At 37.3% G+C, this 25,875-nt stretch overlaps 2 protein-coding genes and 1 pseudogene across 2 annotated transcripts in view; 2 read left to right on the top strand and 1 right to left on the bottom strand.

Moving 5' to 3' along the window:
- LOC127933194 (PDZ domain-containing protein 8) overlaps positions 1–3,337 on the bottom strand; it is a 32,740-nt gene extending 29,403 nt beyond the window's left edge. Inside the window, exon 1 of the mRNA XM_052529994.1 lies at positions 2,238–3,337. Coding sequence (XP_052385954.1) covers positions 2,238–3,124 — 887 coding nt within the window. The 5' untranslated portion in view covers positions 3,125–3,337. The remainder of the gene's footprint in view (positions 1–2,237) is intronic.
- A 4,638-nt stretch (positions 3,338–7,975) lies between these two features.
- On the top strand, positions 7,976–13,017 carry LOC127933558 (peroxisomal membrane protein PEX13). The gene is made up of 4 exons (XM_052530602.1): positions 7,976–8,157; positions 8,582–9,303; positions 10,109–10,231; positions 11,704–13,017. The coding sequence occupies exons 1-4, from the start codon at positions 8,087–8,089 to the stop codon at positions 12,060–12,062; spliced, it is 1,275 nt and encodes a 424-aa protein (XP_052386562.1). The 5' UTR covers positions 7,976–8,086; the 3' UTR covers positions 12,063–13,017.
- A 373-nt stretch (positions 13,018–13,390) lies between these two features.
- LOC127933251 (SANT and BTB domain regulator of class switch recombination-like) lies at positions 13,391–24,349 on the top strand (annotated as a pseudogene).
- Positions 24,350–25,875: the final 1,526 nt, after the last annotated feature.

Genomic DNA, 25,875 nt, shown 5'->3' with positions numbered 1-25,875 from the left:
TTTCCCTTTGAGTAATGTTAAGCGTTTAGCTTCAGTAAGTTTGCTGCCGGCTGTGTATGTGCGTGCTGTGATGACTAAAACTCTAGTTCTGCAGCACGCGTCCTTATGGTGTATAACAGAGGGCACAGCGTCAATTCAGGAGCATGAATCCAAAGGAAAGAGAGAAATGTTATGAAAAGATATCTCTGATGAAGCCTAAACTCTCCTTACTAATCATGCTCTTGTATTGAGACACTCTTATCAATAGTTCATTGTGACATTCAACAAAGAGTGCAGTGATCTAATTCACTACTCACAATCCCAGCTGTGTGGGGTCAAAGTTCAAATGCACCATTCGAACTGACACAGATTAAATTCATCCAGCTGTTTTTTCCTTCCATTGACACTACAATTAGCTTAATGGATAAAATCACAGTGTGGTGCTCGGTGCTGTGTTTGACTTTGTGATTTGCACATTATGTACACAGACACTGTATGTCAACAGAAAGATGAGCAATTTGATGAGCCAAAAAACTACGATGTTAAACCTAAAAAACATAAAACACCTAATAAATCCAATCAAAGCACACACACTCGGAGATATCTTAATGCTTATATAGAGAGAGCGCATTTAGGCCACACCCACTCCGGCTAAAGACACCAGAACTGCGTTTTTAGAAGCCATCGATCACCAAAAAAACAAGTGTGGTGGGCGTGGTTTTCATAATATGATGCGTGTCGTTCTGTCTCTATTGGCAACCAACCGTTTTAGGTGTGCCAATGCTGAGTAATAGAGAACATTGAGGTGTAGGTGGATGAATCCTACAAGCAATCAATCCACAGCGTGGATGAAAGCCTTAGTCATAGACCTTATTTTTTTCTCTCGGCTAAAAACAGGAAGTAACAACAGTGAAGTTGTTTTCACTTTTAACGGTCAGGAATATGAGCACAGTAAAGGGAATCGTGATTGAATAGGGAAGGCGGCCTCCATTTCCAGTTTCACCCGGGGAAAATGAAGCACACTTGCGGTTCTCGACACACAACTCTACCAATAATCTCAGAAATCTAGTGCCACAGTCCTTCTGCCTGTTCACTTTCACAACCCTTTTTAGACATGAACACACACTACCGGTTCCACAACCTCTTGAGACTCTTTGTGTACAATAAAAGCAGAGCTCAGAAAATAGCTTGACATATCTTTTACAGATAATTACACTTTTCCACATAATAACAGGTCTAAATTTAATTGCCACCATTCTGGAGGTCTCTCAATAAACATAATCAACAACAGCAAATTATTTAATGTGTTGTATGAAAGGTCTTTCATTAACGTCTTTTATTCTGCATTAAAAAAGAAAATTGTTGCTTAATTACACACTTACACAAAAATGTAACCGTCAAGATGGCAAAGAAATTACAAATATTATGATATAAACATACAAATATAGTTATAAAATATTATATTTTAAAATTATTATTTTTATGTAAAATATATTATAAAATATTGTTGTTATTACAATAAAATTATAATAAATGTATTACAATAATAATTAGTTTTTAGTTTACAAAAATTATTTTATTGTAAAAATGACTATAAATTAGTAGCTGCCGTATTAGATTTAGTAGCATACTTCTGCTGCTTTTTAAAAATGTTATTTATTTTTATTATTTAATTATTTATTTTTTATAATTGATCCGTTTCATTTTGTCAAATATCAGGATAAATAATTAATTTTAAATAATTGAAAATTCGTCTGATATACTATTTAATAAAATAATAATAATAGGTATTGGCATTTATATGTATGTATGTATGTATATATGTATATATGTATATATGTGTGTGTGTGTGTGTGTGTGTGTGTGTGTGTGTGTATGCATTTGTGTGTGTGTGTGTGTGTGTGTCAATACCTATTATTATTTTGTTAAATAGTATATATATATATATATATATATATATATATATATATATATATAAACACAGACACACACATCATATATATATATATATATATATATATGTGTGTGTCTGTAAACAATATGGTGCAAAATCACAGCTGAAAAATAACTCTGCAAGTAATGGATTTTTGGGATCAACTGTCTGCAATAATTCATCTTCAAGCCCCTAAACTCTGACTGTTCTGCCAAAGTTGAGGACATTCACTCCAGACCCGGGACCCCAGATGAACTACACTGACATGGCAAGTGACAGAAGTATAGCGGTAAGCAAGTGACAGCAGTAAGACACAAGACATTACCTTATTTTGTAGTTTGGTAAGGTGTGCTTCTTCTTGATAACTCTCTTGAGCTGATTGACAATGATGGAGGTGAGCTGGGGCAGAGGACGGCCCTCAAACTGAGACTTCACCTCGAAGTCTATGATCGGGTCCTCCAGGAAGGAGAAGGACCAGTGCGTGAAAGGCATGCGGGTGAACTGCAGCTTCAGGCGGCCGGCCACCCGGGTCATCTTCACAAACAGATAAGCCGATTTCCCGAATACTAAATCGACATCAATGGCCAGATGAAAGCCGCCATTGTATTCTATGTCAACCTCGAAATTGAGCTCCTCTGGCATGTTGTCTTCATTGAGAGCCACTGGCTTCATGAGTCTTGCTGTTTTGAAGACGGGCACGGAGTTGCCCAGAGAGATATCCCGCAGACTGAGCCCCTCCAGCAGACGCCCGGCGGTCTTGGTCAGGAGGAGCTCCTCAAACTCTACCTTGATCTTTTTGGTGATCCAGTGTTTGATGACTGGGGTGTCTCTGAGCTCGCGGAATAAGAACAAAAATATGGCATTGAGGAAATCGCATGTCTCTGTTTTGGAGGTGTGCTGAGAGTCGCTCAGCGAAGGCGATGGCGAGGACGGCTGCTGTTTGGGGCTGCTGCCGGGGACGGTGGTCTCGTGGTGCTTCGGGGAAGCGGCCTCTGGTTGTTTGGAGGCAGACGATGCGATATCTGATTGTTGCTGCGTTGATTCGGCTTGTTGGTTGCTAAAGTAATCCTTCAGTGCGGGATCGGGAACTGCACTGACATACTGAACTGTCCTAGCGATAGGCTCGGGGCTCCTCCGGTACAGCAGTAAGAGCTGCAGAAGGAGCGTGACGATGGCCCCGGAGAAGGCAGAGATTAATATCAGGTATATCATCTTCGGATCCCCCGCTGCGGCGTGCGGGTTAAAGTGTACTCATGTTCCGCTGTCAGCCCGATTAAACAAAAGCGAGTTCCACCTGGCCGCTCACAAAGCTGCCATATCATCTGCTCCTTTCCTGGGCTTCGGAAACTGCCGCTGATTGGTGGAACGTAACATCGCGTCAACGCGCTGGAAGTCCTGCGTCATGACGGCATCTGCCGACCAGCGACCGAATGGCAGTGGTCGCAACACGCATAACAATTGTCGCAGGAAGCGCACTTTTTTTTTGTCATTATAACAATAAAACGATTTTTCACTAACTTTTTCCATAACATTGCCTATATGCAATAAAGATTTTTAGCTGGCAAATATCATAAACAGGGAACTTGTTTTCCAGCTGAATGGAAATTATGATACAATGCAAAGGCCATAAAAAAACATAGGATGTTCCGTGCATTAAATCAAACAATCTGGCTCCAAACCTTTTTTTTTTTGTTTAATAAATGATTTTGAAGTGTTTTGCAATGTTGTATTTAGATCAGTGAAGCGGCATAATTTTTACTACAGTTTTAGAGGTTATTATTTCCTCTCTTGAACCTTTATTATTATCATCATCATCATCATCATCATCATCATTTATATATACTGGTTGCATAATTTACCCATTTAAAAGGTTGCATAGTATTGAACATTTCAATACATGAATAAATAAATAACCTGTCCCTTTGAGATTAGTGGGCTGATGAGTGATAAAAATTTAGACAGTACATAGTCAAATGACAGTTTTAGTGATGCATTATCGCTGCATAATATAAAAAATTGTCTTTGAAAAAATAGACCATATCTGCAGAGAAATTCAATCTTGCCAGACAGTCATATTTCATAGAATCAATGCACATGCTGTATTTAGATTTGCAAGTAGGCCTAATATTGAACAGAGATATGCAGAGGCACTTATATGGCCTATCAACCACTTGAAGGGCTCTATCTCTCTCTCCTCAACACCTGTAGCTAATGTGTGGTAAGCACACTGGTGCCGTTGTCCAGTGGCTGCCGTTGCATCATCCAAGTGGATGCTGCACACTGGTGGTGGTTGAGGAGAGACCCCATCACATGATTGTAAAGCACTTTGGGTGTACAACAATAGCTACACAATAAAGTGCTATATAAATGCATCATTCACTCATTCTATCTTTCTCGAATCTTTAAAAAAAAAAAAAAAAAAAAAAAAATTCTCATACTGAGCCAGGGAGCTGCTTCTGAGTACTGTTGAGTTCTCAGCCAACAGCAGTGAATATGTTTAACCACTGGGTGTGCAGCCATTAACTTGATTGAAATAATTAATCCCCATGTTGGCTGGCAGCAAATACCCTCTCACAAATCCTGATTGATCTTTATCAACTCATGTTTCACTGCTGCTGGAGATCTGATCTACTGCAGTCCAGAGACACATTTATAATAGATTACAATAGCTGTAAACCAAATTCAAGCTGAGGTGAACATTGCTCCAGCTCCATCTTGTGGACTGTCAAATATAGTGCTGCACAAAACTACCAAGCAATTACGCATTTAGGACATATTGCCTCTGATATTATATAATTGTCTGCATTTACTATCCTGTGATGTACTGTGGTTTCATTTGTAAGATGTTTAAGTTAACGTGTCTATATTTAATTTAACATCTGTATAATTATAAAGAATGGAACAATTTATAAAAATTATTTGTATACAATAAATACTGAAAGGGGTTGTTTATGTCACTTTTTTAGATTATCATAGATTCTTACAGTTTGATATTGAAAGTCTGGGTCTGAAAATAGACTTTAATGACAGTAAGAATTTTATGTATAATTTAGAAAAATCTTTATTGCGTTCAGCTATGTCATTGGTTACCAATCCTGGTACTGGAGAACCCCCAACACTGCACATTTTAGATGTCTCCCTATTCAGACACGCCTGATTCAACTCATCAGCTCATGAGTGAAGAGTCCAAGACAACTGCCTTGTCCTAATACCTACACTTGCAGTCTTTGCACTTGAACACTTAACTATACTTATATGACATCTTTCCTGCATTTGGCCCAAGTGTTCAGGTGAGGATGAAGATCACAAGTGTGTGTCCAACTTTTCATTACCTGATGGGACACACATAGTGTTGTAAAAATGCAAGTCTTTACATAGCTTTATTTTTATTTTAAATTCTTTGGATTTTAAAATCAACTTCTAAATGACTGTTCAGTAGTATAATATAACATAATTTTAATTTGTCCACAAGATAGTGTGGATTTAGTGAGCATTAAGGGAACTGCGCTTTGCCGTTTTTAAAGGGGTCATATGACTTTGCTAAAAAGAACATTATGTTGTGTATTTGGTGTTATGCAATGTTTTCATGTGGTTTACAGGTATTTTCCACATAATGTACATTGTTTCTCCTCTATGCCCCACCTTTCTGAAACGCTTTTTAAAAAGCTCATCATTCTGAAAAGCGATGTGTACGGTTATTGGCCAGTTATCCAGTGCATTGTGATTGGCTGAATACCTCAAGCGTGTGACAGAAATATTATGCCCCTTAACATGTGATGCCGAGTCCCAGCTTGATGAGACAAAACCAATAAAACCCATTACAAACAAGGCATTTGTTGCATCCAGTGGGGACATAATTACTGATTATAATGTCTTATACTGTATTTTTACGCATTGTGTTGCATATCTCCATATTATATTTATAAACATAAAACCATGTCTGCATTTGTGATCAGAGAAACAACAAACAACAAGTGCTAGTCTACACTGCTCAAAACTCGCGTTTAAATCCTCAGTGGCAAATTCTTTAAATATAAAAAAAAAAAAAAATTTGCTTAATTACTGTCCTTGCAAAGTTGGAACTGCCCCACTTTATAGAACTCAGATCTTTGAGTTTTGAGAACTTTATTTGAGCTCAGATCCAATGTATGCTATGCAAAACTACAGGTTCAGGAAACAGTCCTCCATAAAATGCATCACACAGCGTTAAACACACTGCTGGCTTGAGTGAAGAATGGCCAGTGGACTTGAGAATGGAGCGGCCGGTGGGCTTGCAGCAACCACATGTGACGACCCTGGGCTGGACTCTGCTTTGTTCATGGTGAAAGCAGATCTGGCGATCCTTGTCGCGAAGTTGATGTATTTCTTCAGCAACCAGTGCGGATCAGCTCTAGGCATGACGAAGTGGATAACGTTCTCTTTTTTTGTTGGCGACAACAACAATACAGTGAATAAAAGTTACGCCACCTTTTTGTGTATGAACATTTGGGCGCCGTTATGCAAATCTCCCAACACAGTGACATAGACGTGTAGGAGACGTGTTTAAATTAGGCATTTTAGGGGGGCGTGAACGAGTGTTAACTTTTATAAAGAAAATATTTTTAGATTTGAGACTTTAATCTTTACTACTTTGTATATCTTCTTTATGCACCAAGAACTTATAACACTCCAAAGAGAAAGGAAAATTTTTAATGCAATATATAACCCCTTTAAGACCTGGGACAGTCTTGCGCATTTACTTCCTGTCACGCACATGCATTCTCAAGTGGCCAAGACCGCAAGTGTGGGTATTTTGGACAAGGCACTTAATTGTGTATGTCAGATACCAAATATTTGCAGTGTTGGGGGTTCTCCAGGACCAGGATTGGGAACCACTGAGCTAGGTAATAAAACAACAAAGTTTCCAGGGTGCCTTTCTGCTCTGTCAAAGCTCCTAACTGTTGTCCTTCTCAGATGAAGAAGCTTCAGTTCTCTCATTGGAGGTGTGGGTTCAAATCCCACTTCTGAAAAATGGTTTTGGACATTTGAAATAAAAATACTACTACTATTTTCCTTTTTCTAAATACTATGACTGAAAGCAACTTAAAGCTTTTAAAATATCAGTTTCAAAATAATTCTGGCTCAAGGGTTTCTACCTTCTCAGGAATTGAGGCATATTCTCCAAATGGAGGTGTGGGTTCAAATCCCACTTCTTACAACAGCGTTTTAAAGACTGGAAACAAAAACGCTTTATAGGCTATGCTTATTTTTAAAGTACGACTTAAGCAATAAGTCTTAAGTAGAATTATGAATTAAGTCTACAAATTATGTTTTTTTTTTTTAAATCTATGTCAAATCTATGACACCTCTACAACATGGACGTCTCACGGTCACGATGTTACCCATGTGGAAAGGGTGATTTTGCTTGATGTGCATCCTCAGATGCGTCATATTATCTTGCCTTTTCTGTGCTCATGCACTGCATTTTAAGGCAGTCAAAATTCTCAATAAAATTTTTTTATTATTATATTTGAATGCTTCTGTTGTCCGACAACGGAATTAATATTATAATGACTGAAACGCGTCTATTAAGACTACATAACCAGCTCTCAAAGATGTTAATCTCTGCATTAAAATCCTATTCACGACATTGTCTAATGAAATCACATACACACAAGATTAAGATAATGATTGTACTGTGATTTCGGCTATACTTGTATGTAAAATAGAGTTAGTAGCAACAGAATATATTTTTTTAACTGAAAGTGCTGCTCCTCTCTGCTTGTTGAACATAGCAGATGCAGAGAGAGAGAGAGAGAGAGAGAGAGAGAGAGAGAGAGAGAGAGAGAGAGAGAGAGAAAGCTCGTGCGGCAGTACCGGAGAGTCTAAGGTCTGTCAAAAAAAGTCGCTAGATTTGTCGCTAGTCGCTTTTTTGGAAAAAAAGTCGCTATGGGGGTCTGAAAAGTCGCTAAATCTAGCGACAAAGTCGCTAAGTTGGCAACACTGCTTGAGATTACAAGACCGCAATGTACAAAAAAAGTACATTGCAATCGATTCAGAGATTGATTGCTTTAGTCTCGTGTTGCAAGACAGAACGATGTGAAGGAGCGATTGCTTTTTCTGGCGTGTGGGCCAGTTTCTGTTTATGACGTTTGTTGTTCTGTGCAGCTCGACTTTGGTCTGAAATATAAAATAATGGCTCACCCTCCACCAAAACCATGGGAAAGGGGGATCCCTGGAACTATGAGGGCACCACTAAACTATCGGTTCGTAAAAACTCGTATTACTTCGTCCACTACATCCAAAAGACGGAGTGTAGGATCGCTAGCAAGTCTGTTAGCTATCGAACTCTTACATATTTAAACTATATTTACTTGTCAAATCGGTGTTTAGTTATTAAACGAATATGTATGTGCATACGGTTTGTGTTAATTCGATATTGGGTTGTATTGACACTTTTACTTGTGGTAATAAGTTACGCAAACTTAATGCTTGGCTCGTGCTCGAGCACGTCAGTGTTTGCATGTGAGCGTCAAAGTTCACTCCTACGTACACGCTGTGTTCTGTCTTTTACTTTTAAATATACATTTATTTGGCAACTTTCAACAGTTTTATTGTTATTATTATTGGTCTTATTATATATGGTGTTTCGTTTGACATTATTATTATTATTATTATTATTATATCTAGCTCAACTGACTTTGGATCAGCATCACGAAGTGGGCCATCAGTGTCTGGTCCTCCAATTTTAACACGTGTGACACCACCCATTCCTCCAAGACCAGTCCAGCAAGCATACCGCCCTTCATACAGCTCATTCTCCTCCTCATACAGCCCTTATGGGAGCTCCATCTATGGGGGCTACAGCCCCTACAGCTACAGTGGTTATGGAGTTGGAGGCAACCTGGGTTATAACCGTTATAACCAAACAGACGAGATCCCACCAAGCCGCTTTGTCCAGCAGGCAGAGGAAAGCAGCCGTGGAGCATTTCAGTCGATTGAGAGCATTGTCCACGCCTTCTCCTCAGTCAGCATGATGATGGACGCTACGTTCTCTGCTGTCTACAACAGCTTCCGTGCTGTCCTGGATGTGGCCAATCACTTCTCCCGCTTGCGCATACATTTCACAAAAGTGCTGTCTGCCTTCGCTCTGGTTAGGACCCTTAGATACCTATATCGCAGGCTGCAGAGGCTGCTAGGATTGCGCCAGGATTCAGAGGTGGATGACTTGTGGGCGGACAGCGCCGCTTCCTCCATGGTGTCTGCTTCAGGAACCAGAGGAGCAGGGATTGATGACCCCAGAGCGAATTCTGTCAAATCATGGCCCATTTTCTTGTTTTTTGCTGTAGTTCTTGGAGGGCCATATTTGATCTGGAAGCTTTTGCGGTCTGCTGAGGATCCTGAGGAAAATGGTGAGACATTTTTCTCCCTTCCTGTTCTGTCTGTTCTCATCTTAAACTTCACGCACTCTTTTCACTATCTATTGGTCTGACTTGAGACTTGTTAAAAAGCCAAGAATGCCTTTGCTTTATTATTTAGTTTGTGACAATGGTGAAAGTTTTAGAGACCAGTATTATGCTGAATATATATGACTGCCATTTATATTTTGATTTTAATGTGGGATCATAGGACCCGTTTTGAGAATGATTTACCCTACCATTCAAAAAATTGGGGATTTTTAGTATTAAGAATTTAATTAATAAATACTCATATTTTATACTAATATTTGATGTTATCAAATATTTCTTTTTTAAATAATTAGGATAAATTAATTAGTTATATTATAATTAGTTAGTTATATATAATAATAAATTAGCTTGCTATTCTATAAAATATATCACAGTTTCCACAATAATATTAAGCAGTACAATTGTTTTCAACATTAATAATATTTTAAAATATTAAAATAGAAAAGTTATTTTAAATTGTAATACTATTTTGCAATACTACTGTACTTTTGATCAAATAAATGCAAAATATTATAATGCATTTCTAAAACAAACTTTAGAACAGTAGTGTGTGTTGTACCACAAATAAAAGCTGAGAGAAGCTTTACACTTCTGAAGCAGCACCTAGGACACTGAATTTATTGCAGAGTTAAGTATGCACATCTTTATCAGCAGCCTATAGAAATTATTGGATGACCTAAATGTGTTTGTAGTTTGTTTGTTCTGTTTGTACAAGTTCTGAAGCATGTGTCTGTGTCCTGTTTTATAGCCACTGACTGGGCAAGTGGGGAGGATGACCATGTGGTAGCACGAGCGGAGTATGACTTCACAGCTGCATCTGAGGAAGAAATCTCTCTACAGGCTGGAGACATGCTTAATCTTGCCCCTAAAGGTAAAAGAACAAGAAGGATTCTGAACATAAGAGTACTTAAACACTTTGACATGCATAAAACTAGAGTTGTTCCGATTCCGATACTAGTATCGGAAATATCTCCGATACCACAACAAATTCTGGCATCGGCGAGTACATGAACCCATATACCGATCCGATACCATTTTCTTAAAAAATACCTAGTTATGACCGCAAGCTTTGCCTAACCGCTGCACGGTTCTTCTTCGCTGCTCAAAATGCATTGAAAACACAGGAAGTTGTGCTGTGTTGCCACAAGCAACCCCTGTTTAGAGCAGCGAAGAAGAAATGAAAACGCGTTAGCAGCCCTGATCTATATATGACTGGATCACTCATCACATTCTAAACTGCCAAAAGACAGTGAAGCCGCTTCTATATTATAGATCAGTGGTTAGCAGTATGTCTCTGTAGTACCGGTAGTTACAGACTCTCAAGTATATTCAGTACCGGCAGCTGCGTTCAGTCGCTTCCGTGTAAGTCAAAGCGCAGGGCTCCAGACAGTAGCCGAATATATACTAGTGTCTGTGAATATTAAACTGCAAAATACTATTTAAATATTACTCCCGCAAAATCTACATCTCTGTGGGTGACTGGCACAGATGCGCGAGAGCTCGCTGTTTTGTAGTCTCTGCTGTGTGTCATGAGTACACGAACGCATAAACCGTCACTTCATGAGAATTTACCGTTTCATTTGAGAATACTGTCATATCATAAACACAGACACTCAAAGATCTTCATGGCAGCCCATTAAAATAAATGTTTGGTTTACATGAGTAAATTGACAATATATAAAGCTACTGTTGTAGCCTACAGTAATAATAATACGTCTCTATAATAATAATAATTATGCCTAGATGGTTGCTTGTTTTTTACTTGTTTTGTTGTAAAGAGATTATCTGATTAATAGATCTTTTTTTATATTCCTAGACTTATTTGTTGCAGTTTTTTTATACAGTTATATTGTAAAACTTAAATACCTTTTTTAGTTTGCGGTGTTAGATTTTTGGCTGCATTTGAAGTTCTTTTTTGCATATGAAAATAAATAATACTGTCAAATTCATGTTAGATAATAAAAATACTGTAATAAATACAGTAGTTCACCATGTATTTGTTCATGTTTTATTGAGGGATCTGTCTGAAGCACACCATAAAAAGAATTCTAGCAATTTACACAGGGCTAGTAGTATATACAGCTGTATATACAGATACACACCCAGGTATCGGATCAGTACTCGGTATCGGCCGATACCCTGAGCCCAGGTATCGGAATCGGTATCGGGAAGAGAAAAAGGGTATCGGAACATCTCTACATAAAACACTAGCTAGCTAGTGGGGCAACTATTCCCATATTAAACAATGTAACATTTAAAAATTCAAACCAATGTGTGTTTTTCCTCTGTATTATAAACACTGACTTAAAGCTTGTACTCAGTGTATTTCACTCTTATTTTCAGAACAACAGCCCAGGGTGCGTGGCTGGCTGTTAGCCAGTGTGGATGGGCAGACCACTGGCCTCGTACCTGCCAACTATGTCAAAGTGTTGGGCCGGAGGAGAGGCAGAAAGCATGCAGAATTAGAGAGGATGCCACAGACCCAGCAAGCTGCACAGAACCTTCCAGCACCTCAAGCTGCTCTGGCTACAGCTTCTGTTCCCAACTCCAGGCAGGCGGTCCCTACCACATCAGATCCAGATGAGCTTTTGGAGTCTGTTTACAGTGAAACACAAGGCCTTCATGCTAACCTGGAGGTGCAACCTTCTACAAACCAAAGCAGTGATACTGTAGTGATGACCTCAGAAACGATGGACTCATGAGTAATTTGTATGTGCAGGGAGGTGTGTGTGTGTATGTGTCTTGGTGGGAGTTAGGAGAAAAAGTCTATCTTTCATTTGAATGTATCACCCTTAGTCTAAACTGTTGTGTGAATGTAACTTAGTCCAACACCTAATTCTGTAAATTTCAGTAGAATTTTAGGCTCAAAGCAATTACCAATATTTGTTCACATTTCATTTTTGTCAAAAATATTGGGTATTTCAGCATTTTAGTTTGTATGATTGTGTTAAGACACATTGATATATTTTGAATAATTATTAGGGAAAACGGTTTCAGTTTGTTTTGATATGCTCACATCAAACATAAATTGTTACAAAAATGTGGGTCATTTCAAGCATACACAGTTAATGCATCTGCTTAGTTTAAATTATGAGATGTCATATCAGTCTAAATTTATAATGCAGTGTTTATCACAAATCTCTCCTAGTGTAGGAGTTTTAGATTACTGTTCATCTTTCTGAAATGTGAATATTTAATATTTTAAGTTGTGTTGTATCAAGAATTAGTTTATGCATTTTTCAGGCCTGTTTTTTTTTTTCATACCACTAACACAGTGTGCAATTATGTAAATACAAGCAATTATTTTGCCAGTAAATACGTAAAAAAAAAAAAAAAAAAATTATCTCCTGTCATTTTCAATTGTATAGTAAAGTTCCAGCATTTCCAAGGTTACAGAAAATTACACACATTGTCATGTAGCTGAAATGTAAGAAATGTAAATAAATAAAGATAAGACATAAATAATAACAACATCTGTTAAATTAACTCAGTAACATACTCTACCATCAAAAGTTTGGGGTCATTCATGTTTTTAAAATATTTTTGTTTAAAACGTATTATGCTCACTAGAGCTGCATTAGTTTATTTAAAGCAGTACAAAAAAAGATAAAGTCAGCAGATGAAGATAGCTCAAAACATTCCCCTTTGTGAGAGTCTGTCAACGAATCTTTATATTTTTGGAGCTTTGGTGTACCGAATTTATCTAAATATTTTTCTATTTTGTCCGAACCCCACTTTAATGCAGTGAGTTTTGAAAGTAAGTTATTCTTAAAAAAAAAAAAAAAAGGTAATATTATGAAATACTACTACAATTTACTGTAGAGTTACTGATTTCGATACACATTTTTCTTGATTCACTGACGATAAGAAAGTTCAAAAGTACAGCATGTATTTTAAAAAGACGACTAAATGCATTTGAGTGTGTTCGGGACCCGTTTTAAAAACAATCTCGTCAATCAAATTTAATGTTGGGGCTGTCGCCTAGCAACGGGCACGCCGGCGCGCACCTGCTGCACTGCGGCACCGGAAATAGAGAGCGCGACACAGCGGTTTTCTTTTTGAGGTTCGGGTCAATGAGCTTTGGTATCCTGACAAATCTCAGCAGAAAGAGCGACATCATGGCACTCGCCGCATCACTCTCTCTGCCATCTCTGGCATTTTAACAAGAGCCACTTCAGCAAGAGGAAAGAGACCGGCGTGCGTAGTCATGCACACCAAATCGCCGAATTTCTGCCTGAGCATTTGTTTTTATTATTATTTGTATATGCTGTGTCGACGAGAGCTTTACTGTTTTCCCCGGATAAAATCAAAGTAAGCCACAGCATCTCTGTTGATGTTCCTCATACCCAGCCCGTTATCTGCACCTCTCAGCTGGTATGAAAGAAGAGCATTATTACCAGAGGAAACAGCACATAAATCTGCAACAGGGTAAACTGGTGATGTGATTGTTTGAATTAGTTTAGCATTTCACAGGTTGATGCGACAAAAAAAAAAACGTAAGGAATGCAACGATCTGTTATTTATGATGCTAGATAAGCATCTTTAAAGTTACACACACTGAATATTCTAGCTGAGAAATGTGTATTTTCTTAGCACTGTTCGTTTTTGTTTTTTTATCTGAGCCCATAAGCTCATTTTAACAGATATCAAATTCAACAGCTGTCATTTATGGAAGCATACAGGTAGCAAAATTCAATTTAAAATGCAATATTCAAAATGGAAATGTATTTCTGTATTTTACATTTCCATGTGCAAAGTTTGGTGCAAAATGTAAATTTTGCAGTTTACATTTGCCATTTCCAACAGTAATCTTATTATTTAAATTGCATACTAATTTAAATAATTTGCATTTAAATTGAATTTTGCTACCTACAGGTGCTGGTCATTTAATAAGTATATCATCAAAAAAATTATTTATTTCACTAATTCCATTCATATTATATTCATTCATTACACACAGACTGATATACTTCAGATGTTTATTTCTTTTAATTTTGATGATTATAACCAACAACTAAGGAAAATCCCAAATTCAGTATCTCAGAAAATATGAATATTGTGAAAAGGTTCAATATTGAAGACACCTGGTGCCACACTCTAATCAGCTAATTAACTCAAAACACCTGCAAAGGCATTTAAATGGTCTCTCAGTCTAGTTATGTAGACTTCACAATCATGGGGAAGACTGTTGACTTGACAGTTGTCCAAAAGACGACCATTGACAATCACAAGTTGCACAAGGAGGGCAAGACACAAAAAGGTCATTGCAAAAGAGGCTGGCTGTTCACAGAGCTCTGTGTCCAAGCACATTATTAGAGAGGCGAAGGGAAGGAAAATATGTGGTAGAAAAAAGTGTACAAGCAATAGGGATAACTGCACCCTGGAGGGGATTGTGAAACAAAACCCATTCAAAAATGTGCGGGAGATTCATAAAAAGTGGACTGCAGCTGAAGTCAGTGCTTCAAGAACCACAGACGTATGCAAGACATGGGTTTCAGCTGACGGATTCCTTGTGTCAAGCCACTCTTGAACAACAGACAGTGTCAGAAGCGTCTCGCTTCAAAAAGGACTGGACTGCTGCTGAGTGGTCCAAAATTATGTTCTCTGATGAAAGTAAATTTTGCATTTCCTTTGGAAATCAGGGTCCCAGAGTCTGGAGGAAGAGAGGAGAGGCACACAGTCCACGTTGCTTGAGGTCCAGTGTAAAGTTTCCACAGTCAGTGATGGTTTGGGATGCTATGTCATCTGCTGGTGTTGGTCCACTGTGTTTTCTGAGGTCCAAAGTCAACGCAGCTGTATACTAGGAAGTTTTAGAGCACGTCATGCTTCCTGCTGCTGACCAACTTTATGGAGATGTAGATTTCATTTTCCAACAGGACTTGGCATCTGCACACAGTGCCAAAGCTACCAGTACCTGGTTTAAGGACCATGGTATCCCTGTTCTTAATTGGCCGGCAAACTCACCTGACCTTAACCCCATAGAAAATCTATGGGGTATTATGAAGCGGAAGATAAGATATGCCAGACCCAACAATGCAGAAGAGCTGAAGGCCACTATCAGAGCAACCTGGGCTCTCATATCACCTGAGCAGTGCCACAGACTGATCGACTCCATGCCACGCTGCATTGCTGCAGAAATTCAGGCAAAAGGAGACCCAACTGAGTATTGAGTGCTGTACATCCTCATACTTTTCATGTTCATACTTTTCAGTTGGCCAAGATTTCTAAAAATCCTTTCTTTGTATTGGTCTTAAGTAATATTCTAATTTTCTGAGATACCGAATTTGGGATTTTCCTTAGTTGTCAGTTATAATCATCAAAATTAAAAGAAATAAACATTTGAAATATATCAGTCTGTGTGTAATGAATTAATATAATATACAAGTTTCACTTTTTGAATTGAAGTGAAATAAATCAACTTTTTGATGATATTCTAATTATATGACCAGCACCTGTTTATGCTTCCATAGTCATTCCCTCAGATTGTCCTTGTTTCTCTGAAATGCAATACAAAGGGACGAAAGAGAGTTAATCTATTCTAATTATTTAGGTTATTCTTAAAATATATAAGTTTTTCTACAATAGATGATACTTTTCTTCCTTTGCAGAAATGAATCGCCTGTGCTCTATTAATAATAACTTTCCATATGATAACAACCTCCTGGTGCTGGACATGGTCCTGAGCTCACTGTGGGCTTCGCCTCAGCCAATCAACTGGGAGAATGTTGCCAAGTTGGTCCCAGGTTTCACACCTAAAGAGGTAAGAGACATGAGGACCTTTAACGATGTAATCTAACTATATTTTGTGTACTATAAACTATTAAAAAACTGAATTCTTAGTTTTATAAAGTAATTATTCAGTACGTAATTATTTTACCACACAGACTTTTTATAATGAAAATAACAATTTTAATAATAAATGAAATAATGGATGGGGGAAATAAAACACAAACCATTTCCATTTTTGTTGTGTGAAAATGTTTTTTTTTATAGATATTTATTAGTTTATATACTGTTGTTGGACTGTCATTTCCATCACAGCCAACAGTCACAGTGTATTTTTTTATCCAAAGTTAGTGTATTTGGTTACCAAAGAGACATCAGTAAATCTCAGAGCGTACCTAAGATGAAATATGAGACATGTAATGTGATTAATGTCCAGTCAAGTTGTAATTTTGTAAAATTACAAAAATGTGGAAAAATATTATAGAATTGTTTATGTAGATAGAATGCCTTTGAAATAAAAAAGAAATTAGCAAGAAGATCTTGTGATTTGTGCCATTTTATTCCACAACTATTTAATTAAATATTTAATAGAATGAAATAAAATAAAATATTTTAATCGAAAAATATAATAAATATAATATAATAACAATAATATTTCCCATCACATAATGCTGCCAGACACATTTGAGACCTTTTTACACAAATTTCAGCAAATTTAATATTTTTGTAGTGTGCTCAGAGGTTTGAAGAGCTAAAGACTACAGGGAGTTTCCCTCATGTTAATGACCAAGGGTCATCACTGACTAGAGCAGTGAGCTCTCCATCGGAACCCTTTTCCACCTACATTAAATCCAATTTATTGGACATTACTGGAGATACAGTGGAACCACCGTCCAATCAGGACACTCATTCAGTGTCAGGTGAGTCACTGGGTGGGGGCTGGATACAAATCTCCAGTCCGTTATTTAGTGCTGAACTCACCTAGATATACTGAATTTTGTTATCCTTGTTTGCATGGGGTAATTTCATAGATAAAATGTAAATAAAATTTACTGAAATGGGACTGTTTATATATATATCCAGGCCTCCCTGTAATCCCTACTGGTCAAGGAGCTCCTGCAGACAGTGAGATAGCAGATCCTGCCAAGAAGATTGAGGACTAATAATAATTTTACTTTTTTTTTCACATAGCCCCAACATGGTAATCCATGTTTGTGATGAGGCAAAGAACCTGAAACAGGACTTTGTGTGTCCGAGGAACCTCCTGGTAAAAGAGATGCGTTACTTTGAAGAGTATCTTTCTGTTGACCCACAGCGCTGGGACGAGGTGGACATTTCTGTCCACTGTGACATCCAGATCTTCTACTGGCTCATGAACTACGTCAAGAGTCACAACACTGAATGTTCGCTTGGAAAACACATGGACAAACCCAGACTGGGTAACTGTCTTTTGGGAACCATTTCAATTGTTCTGTGTGTATTTACTGTGTTTTTAATTTCTATGATCAAAGCTACCATCAGAGACGTTGTGTACTGTGTGTTCTCTGACCTGGCTGAATGGCGTTTGTAAGTGGTGGATAGTGTTTCATGTGGTTGTAAATGGTTATGCATTGGCTGTGAGTTTGATGTTTCGCTGTTTGTGATGTTGTCGGTTATGTTATGTGGTGTTTGGTTGCAGAGCACAGCAATGTCATCTCAATCCTGATCTCCTCCGAGTTCTTGAAGATGGAAACTTTAGTAAGTGTTGTGAGGGGTGACAATGTTTTGGGTAATTTAGCAAGTGTGCTCTGAACTGAGTGACCTTTAGGTAGTAGTGCACATTAAAAAGCATGATGCATGTTGGCTGTTTCACCATTTGTGTTGTGCACTGCCCAAACAAGCACTAATGAGTTGTAGAACAGTCAGCATGTTGGTTGATCTCATCAGAGGTTATTCATCCAGTTGTTAAATGGGCTTCAGGTGTTTGATTATCATGTGTTTTGTGGATTTGAAGGTTGAGGAGTGTATCCAGTATTGTCACAAAAATATGAGTGCCATCATAGCGACGCCATGCAACATGAACTGCATCAATAACAACCTGGCTTGACACATTTCTGATTTGTTCAGCCACAATGAAGCAGATGACCTCAAGGACAAAAGAGACTAATTCAAATGGTGAGAAGAGCACACACATGAATATCTAAAGGTGCTAGATATTTACTGGCTATAACAGTCTCTTGTGTTCTCAGCAAGTCTGAATTTATTTGCATTTTTTTTTTTTATCAAAAATACATTTAAAGCTCTAATATTGTGAAATATAACTACAGTTTAAAAGAACTTGCAAGCTGCATTTTCAGAATATGAGAAGATACATCTTTTTACTGTTCAATTCATCCTTGCTTACTAAAATGCTTCCTATCCCCAAACTTTTGCATGGTAGTATACAGATAATATAATTTTTTATACAATGTAATGGCTATATATAAAATGCATATATAAGTATTTTGCTATTTTATTTGATAATTTTTACCTTCTTACCAGTAAACTGTTTCAGAAGAAGATTGAGAGATTATTTGATCATGGTTCTAAGAATCACGATTCCCCTGGTAACGCATCTACTCTGTACAGGTGAGAGTCTTTTGCATTGCAGTGCAAGCTGTAAAATTGTATTAGCATGATAATTGCATGATTTATTGTATAGACATGCACTGGAAGTATTATAAATAATAATTCTGGTTTATAACCGTGGATTTCAGTGTAGTAATTTAACATTGTGGTTCTTTCCACAGATGTGGACTTTGCCTTAAGCTTTTAACCAAAGAAACTGAGAGAAAAATCCCTTGTGTTCCAAACAAAATCAACATCGATGCCCGGGGATACATTGTATTCAATCATACCAGGTTATGTATTTGTGACCCTGGACCACAGAACCAGTCTTAAATCGCTGGGGTATTTTTGTAGCAATAGCCAAAAATACATTGAATGGGTCAAAATTATTATTATTATTTTCTTATGCCAACAATTATTAGGATATTAAGTAAATATCATGTTACATTAAGATATTTTGTGAAAGTCCTAATGTAAATATATTAAAACATAATTTTTGATTTGTAATATGCATTGCCAAGAACTTCATTTGGACAACTTTAAAGACGATTTTCTCAAAATTTAGATTTTTTTTTGCACCCTTAGGACCCTCAGATAATGTCCTATCATTATACATCAGTGAAAAGCTTATTTATTCAGATTTCAGAAAAATTGACACTTATGACTGGTTTTGTGGTCCAGGGTAACATTTTAATCACATACACACAAAGTGTTTAAAACAAACTTTCATTGAATTCTTAGATTCCAAATGCTTATACTCTAGCCTTATATATACATACACACACACATACACACACACACACACACACATACATATACTGTATATAATGACATGTTGTTAATTGGTGTGTCTGTAGACATAAGGCCTGGGAGGTACATGAGTATGTGAATTGGCTTAATGAAGAGTTGAAGTCTTGGGTGCTGGTGTACTGGAGGATATGGGGCACCATCAACTTCTTTACCTGCTCACTCTGCAGACAGGTAAACAAATATGTACTTCACAAATCAAAGTGTAACACTTTAGTACAGGGCAGGCAGATTTAAAGGAATAATTTGCACAAAAACAAACATTTGCTTAAAATGTGCTCGCCCTCAGGCCATTCAAAATGTAGATGAGTTTGTGTCTCCTTCGGAACAGATTTGGAGAAATTCAACATTACATCACTTGCTCACCACTTGCTCTTTATGAATGAGTGTCGTCAATATGAGTTCAAACAGCTGCTAACATCTACATGACTCCAGGCCATCAATTAATGTTTCATGAAGAGAAAAGCTGTGTGATTTCTCCAAATCTGTTCATCACATCTATATCTTGGATGGTCTGAGGTTAGTACATTTTCAACAAATGTTCATTTTTGTGTGAACTATTAATTTAATCATGGACATACCTTTTGTATATATGCCACTTGAGTAAGTTGGATATAAAAATGGGAATTAAAAAAAGTGCATGTTGTATGTTTTCTACAGTCATTCAGTACCACCCAGAGGCGGTTGTGTATCCTGGCATTGGGGCAGATCATAGATGGCATGGCTTTGGTCTTTATCCGTGCTGCGACCAGAAAGTCCTAAGATTCGATCCCTCCTCCATGCCCAAGGTTTATGTTGTTGCATTAGAATATGTTGTCTTAAATTCAGATGTCCTGTCTGACTTTTCACCATGAATGCCTGTGTATGTCTGTGTAGGGCTGTAAAATAAGAGACCACATTGTGAGTGTGGCAGATGGTGGTGACTGCGGAGATCACAATGTGAACTCAACCCAGACCAGAATACTCAATGACCTGCTGCTACACAGAGAGGCTGTGTGTGTGCCAGAGAGGTCAGATTATAGTGACTTCCTTCAGAAAATAAATATTGGTTCTCTGTTGAATGCCATAATTGATTAGTTTAATGTTTGGGTCTTTTGACTATGTTTTTTGGTCTAATCCATTTGTTTAGTTGTAGCTCTGAGGACGCTTCTGCAGGTAGTGAACGTGTGCCAGGAAGTGCCGCAATACTTACAGCTCACAGACCCAAGGAAACCACAGCTGTGAGTCTTATCAGATGGATTCTTTTTGTTTTCTTTTTATTTATTTATTTTTGAACTTTGTTTTATGCAACCATCAACAACATACACTACCAGTCAAATGCTTTTAACTTAAAATTATTTTTTTTTTTGTAATATGTTCGAAGGACTACAGTATTCAGTGTCACATCTTCCTTTAGAAATAATTATAATATGCTGAGTTGAGTTTCTTGATGCTGCAACTTAATCTGAGATTCCAAATAATTTCCTATTGTGCAGTAAAGTCACAAGAAATGCATTGGCAACTGTGAGATATTTCAAAATAAGAAATAGAGTTACATTGTGAGATATAAAGTTGCAATTGCAAGATAAATTTTCAATTGCAAGAAATAGTTGCATCTTTGACAGATACACACTGTGAGAGGTAAAGTCACAGCTACAAGAAATACATTCGCTATTGTGAGATAAATGTACATTATTTTACATAATTTTTTTTAAGATATAAATTAAGTCCTAATTAAGTAAGAGATATTAAGAATCACTTTTTTATTTTAATTTGTGTCCACAGTGGTGGTATCTGACTTTAATTTAGTGTGAATCTAAATTTGTTTTTTCAAGCTCAAATTATGACAGCACCATTTTTCCTTCTCTTGCAGTTTTCACTGTTAAAATACTGGAGTCTTCAGGTGGTAAGAAGCAAGTTTCTCAAATATTAAATGCAGCAACATTGTTTATTTTTGTTTGTTTCAGTTGCTTTGTCCTTTTGCAGAGGCAGCAGTCTCTGCTCTCTGAAGATGAGGAGTACACTACAGGGTCAGAGGTCACAGAGGATGAGATCGGAGATGAAGAAGACACATCGAAAAAACAAGGTGGATTATGTTACACATTAGTGAAAAAAATCTCTCGATAATATTTGATATGCAGTACCTGATTACGGTCACAAGGTGGCAGTCAGGTACAATTTAATCAAGACTGACCTTACAGCTGGGTTTGTGACTTTGTGGAAATAGCTACAAAGAAGGCAAGAAAATCTGGAAAACCTTTGAAAAGACAAGTGTCCTCCCCCGGTTTCCAGCGTAAGGAGAAATCTGGAGAAAAGGTGAGTGCAACTTATTCATTTGCAAATTTCTCAAATTCATCTTTTTTATTTCAAGCAAAAGGATTTATGGGGACTTTTATGTGGGAAAAAATCTGAATTTTTTTTAATCTGATTTAGTTGTTGTTCTATGTCACTTTTCTCTCTTAGTTTGTTCTATCCTGTTGTTTTAAAGGCACCATCTGGAGACTCAACCCCGTTCATGTGAGTGATTCCAACACGTGATGTTTTCTGTAGAAGAATAAGTTGAAAATTTAAAAGTATAGTTCAACCAAAAATGAAAAACTCTCATGTTTTTATTTCTTCTTTAAAAATCAAAAGATGTTTTCCTAAAAAAAAGTTTTTTGGTGTTTTATCAGAGAAAAATATCTTTGGATATCTTGAACGACATGAGGTGGGTAAATGAAGCCAGCATTTACATTTCAGGGTGAACTATCACTTTAAAAATACAAAAACTTTTATTGAAGACCAAAGTCTATAGTTTATATAATCTAGTATTGCTTTATTTATTTTTTTCATTCAATGTACTTGTTTGCCGTTTTAATTGACCTAATTCCAAAAACTATGTTTGTTTTTGTGTGATTGAGAAGGGATTTTTACACTTCCAAATTTTTTTTCCTCTTTCATTGGCCTTCTTTTGCTCTTAGCATCAGCATCCAGAAGAATAAATTAAGTGGGATAGCAATCGCTCCATAAGGTACAATAAGGATGCACAGAGGGAGGATGGTAGGTACCTTTTTCAGATCCTCTGACTGTTACAAAGATCCTCAATTTACCATTTACCATTTATAATTGCTCAGTGGTTGTGATTTAAAACCACTTAAAAAAAACCCCAGAAAATCTCATCAGCGAATGTTAAATCCAGCCGTCAGCATTTAAATCTGTCAACTCTTTGGAAGATTAAATCAGTTTTTGTTTTATAAACACTTTTGTATTCAAAATAGGATTATTGAATGATTTATAATGGTAATTAATCAATGGTATTAAATAATTTAGAGGTATTTTTGGCTGTGCTTCTGACACTGAAGCTTTCAGGTAGATTATGTGTAGATTTGCAGTGATCGTGATAGATGTCTATATGTTCATCTCACTCTAGATCAGAGGAGAATGGAGGAGATAATAGCCAATCTCACTAAAATGCGCTTTGGTGACCAAGAGCAGACGAAGTTTAAAGACATAAAAGAGGTACAAAATATCTGTAATGTCTTTGCTAAACCTGCTAAAGCATCATTAAGTTTTATTGCTGTTTTATTACATCTTTTACAGCAGTAGTCCAAAATTGTGTGTTTGTGTGGTTCCAGCCTGCAGCGGGGCTCTACTCGAGGATGGAGGCCCAGTTTAAGGCCTCGTCTCAGTCCAGTGGACGACACAGCAGCTCAGAGAAAACTCTAAGGTACCACAGTCACCTCTAGCACTGAACACACTGCACAGACAAGCAAAACGAGTGAAAGTGTTTCAAATTATGATTCAAGATTTCAATCATGCGATTTAGAAGGATTAGGAACATGTTTATTTTAACTCTAAACTGGCTTGTCTGCTCTTGTCAGGCAAACATGTTCTTTTTTCTGTGGATATTTTGATCCATATAGTGAAAGTCAATGGGGTCTAGTGTTTTGGACCCCACTGACTTTACCTGTACATTCTTCAAAATACTGTCTTTTGATAGAAAGTCATTCAGGTTTGGAACAACATGAGTGTGAGTGGTTTACTATTTATATACAATTTATTGACTTTTTAATATACTTTCTTGCAGCTTTATTTTTATTCTTTTACCTTTTTTACTTACTCCCTTTTTCTTATTCTCTCTGTTCCATTTTTAACCAGCACTTTGTTCTTTTTTTAGAGTGAAGACACGCTAGGGGCTGTCAAGACCGACTTAGAGAAAACATGGAGATAAGTGGATGAGTTTCTGAAAAGGAGGAGTAAACAAGGTTGCTGCTGTTTGACGAGGCAGAAAACACCATCACTCTCTTCGTCCGTCCTTTGCTCCACTCCTCCCCCCCTCCTCCAAACTCTGTCCAGTTACAGCAGGAAGAGCATTAGAGTCTTTTCCATCACAATCCCAGGAGAAGAATGGATTGCTCACTGATGTCATAACTGTAGCTATAGAACATAAACAATGGACCTAATAAAATCAGTTGCACTGTAAACAATACATGCTTTTGGCTGCTAATGAATTGGTTGAACCAACTTAAAGATCTGTTACTTTAGTTAGTACAATTTAAGTTTATTTTGCACCTTTTGCTTTATCTCATCTCATGTCTAGCTCAGGATTCATCCAAGCTGCAGTGTGTTTGAAATGTCCTTGCTTCATTCTAGTGGACTCAGGTGACCAGACAAAGCTCATCTCTGTGGTACTGACCCTGCACTTTAAGCCGTCTTAATGCAATGACTCAAACCTGTATAGTAGGCAAAGAAGCTGTAGGGTAAAGTGTCATGCTGATGACTAATACCTGTGAGGTCCATGATTATGTTGCACTGAAACGATCACAACTGTGCCATTTGGACCAATCTGTCATGGGGTAGAATGCAGAATCCTTAGAATAAAAATCATTTAAAAAAAACATGTCTTTTTTTACTGCTGTAGAATTATTTTTAGTTACAAGTTATAAATGAGTTATCGCTTGGCCTTCGATTCTGAAATTATAAGCCTGTAAATACACAGTGCTTTTTCACACAATTACTTCATGGCCTGGTTTCACACACAGGGTTTAGGTTAAGCCAGGATTAGGCTACAGTTCAATTGGGACATTTAAGTATCTTTTATAAATGTACCTTAGAACAAAACATTACTGGTGAGAATCAATAAGTTTCTTTCAGCTAAAACAGCCCAGACATGCATTCTAGACTGAGACTAGGCTTAAGCCTCGTCTGTGTAACCAGAGGCATGTGTATAAAAAGCAAGGTATTAGTGGTTTATCTCATGATCAGCCGGTCATATCATTGAGGAGGATTTCCAGCACAACTGTCACCATGACAACAGAAAAGGGAAGTAGAAGGTTCTGCATGTGTGGGGGCGGAGCTTTGATGAGCCGGTCTGCCTTTTTTTGGTGACAGTTGGTGTTTGAGAGAGCTCAGGCAGGTTGGGTTGCAGTACTACTAGGCCACCTGCCAGCCAAGAACACAAATGACCGTGTTAATTCCCGTTGCTGGTAGGAAATCGATCCATCATAGCCCCCACCATTCACCAGATATCACTCTGTTTCCAAGAGTCGTGTCTCTCTTACTTTGAAAAGTTGACAATTCTGAGGAAGCAGACCAAGCGGCTTTAAATGACACTCTGACTCAAAACTATTCTTATCGGATTTTCTTTACTTGCCATTTTTTTATACCAGTTACTACCAGTTTATTTCTATCTGTTTAAACATTTCAACAAGCAATACAGTTACACTACATTTCAAAAGTTTGTGGTCAGTGATTAAAATGATTTTGATGAGTCTCTTATGCTTATGCTCTTATACAGGAATTTATTCTTGTGATGGTATAGGTGTATTTTTATATTACTTGAGTCTTCAGTGTCACATTAGCCTTCAGAAACAATTCTGATATGCTGATCTGGTGCTCAAGGAACTTTTTTTTATTATTATTATCATCACAATTGTGCACATTTTCAGTGTGTCATTGAGATTCTTAATGAACTTTTCAGCATCAAGATGAAAAATATCAAGCTTTGATTAAAAATAAAATTCTAGAGGTGACAGGAATCTGAGTTTATCAGATAGATTTTAGTTATAAGGAACAGAAAGAGCAGAGATGCAGCAGAGCGAGGGTAAAGGTGGACGGACAGTAGCTGCCTTCATTCCCTCAGCACTCAGTCAAAGGTCATATCCTCATCATTCAATGCTCTTTTGTCTATTGTTATTTGTAACAAATAACATAAAATGGTGGATTTCTAAAGCTAAATATATCACATTGTCACTATAAACTATTCGCTGAAATTATAAACATCACTTCACCGGTTAGCTATGAGTCACATCAAGCATAGAGGAAAGCCACAATATAATTTCTAGATCAAGGCAAAATAATTTAATACTACTGTTTTGGTTTGTACTATTGTCGCTAGAGGGAGCTGTTTGTATCTAAATATGATCCTCTTGAAGCCAG

Source organism: Carassius gibelio, chromosome A17 (assembly GCF_023724105.1).
Source record: "Carassius gibelio isolate Cgi1373 ecotype wild population from Czech Republic chromosome A17, carGib1.2-hapl.c, whole genome shotgun sequence".
NCBI classification, from domain to species: Eukaryota; Metazoa; Chordata; class Actinopteri; order Cypriniformes; family Cyprinidae; genus Carassius; species Carassius gibelio.
This window is presented reverse-complemented; position numbering and strand designations above follow the sequence as displayed.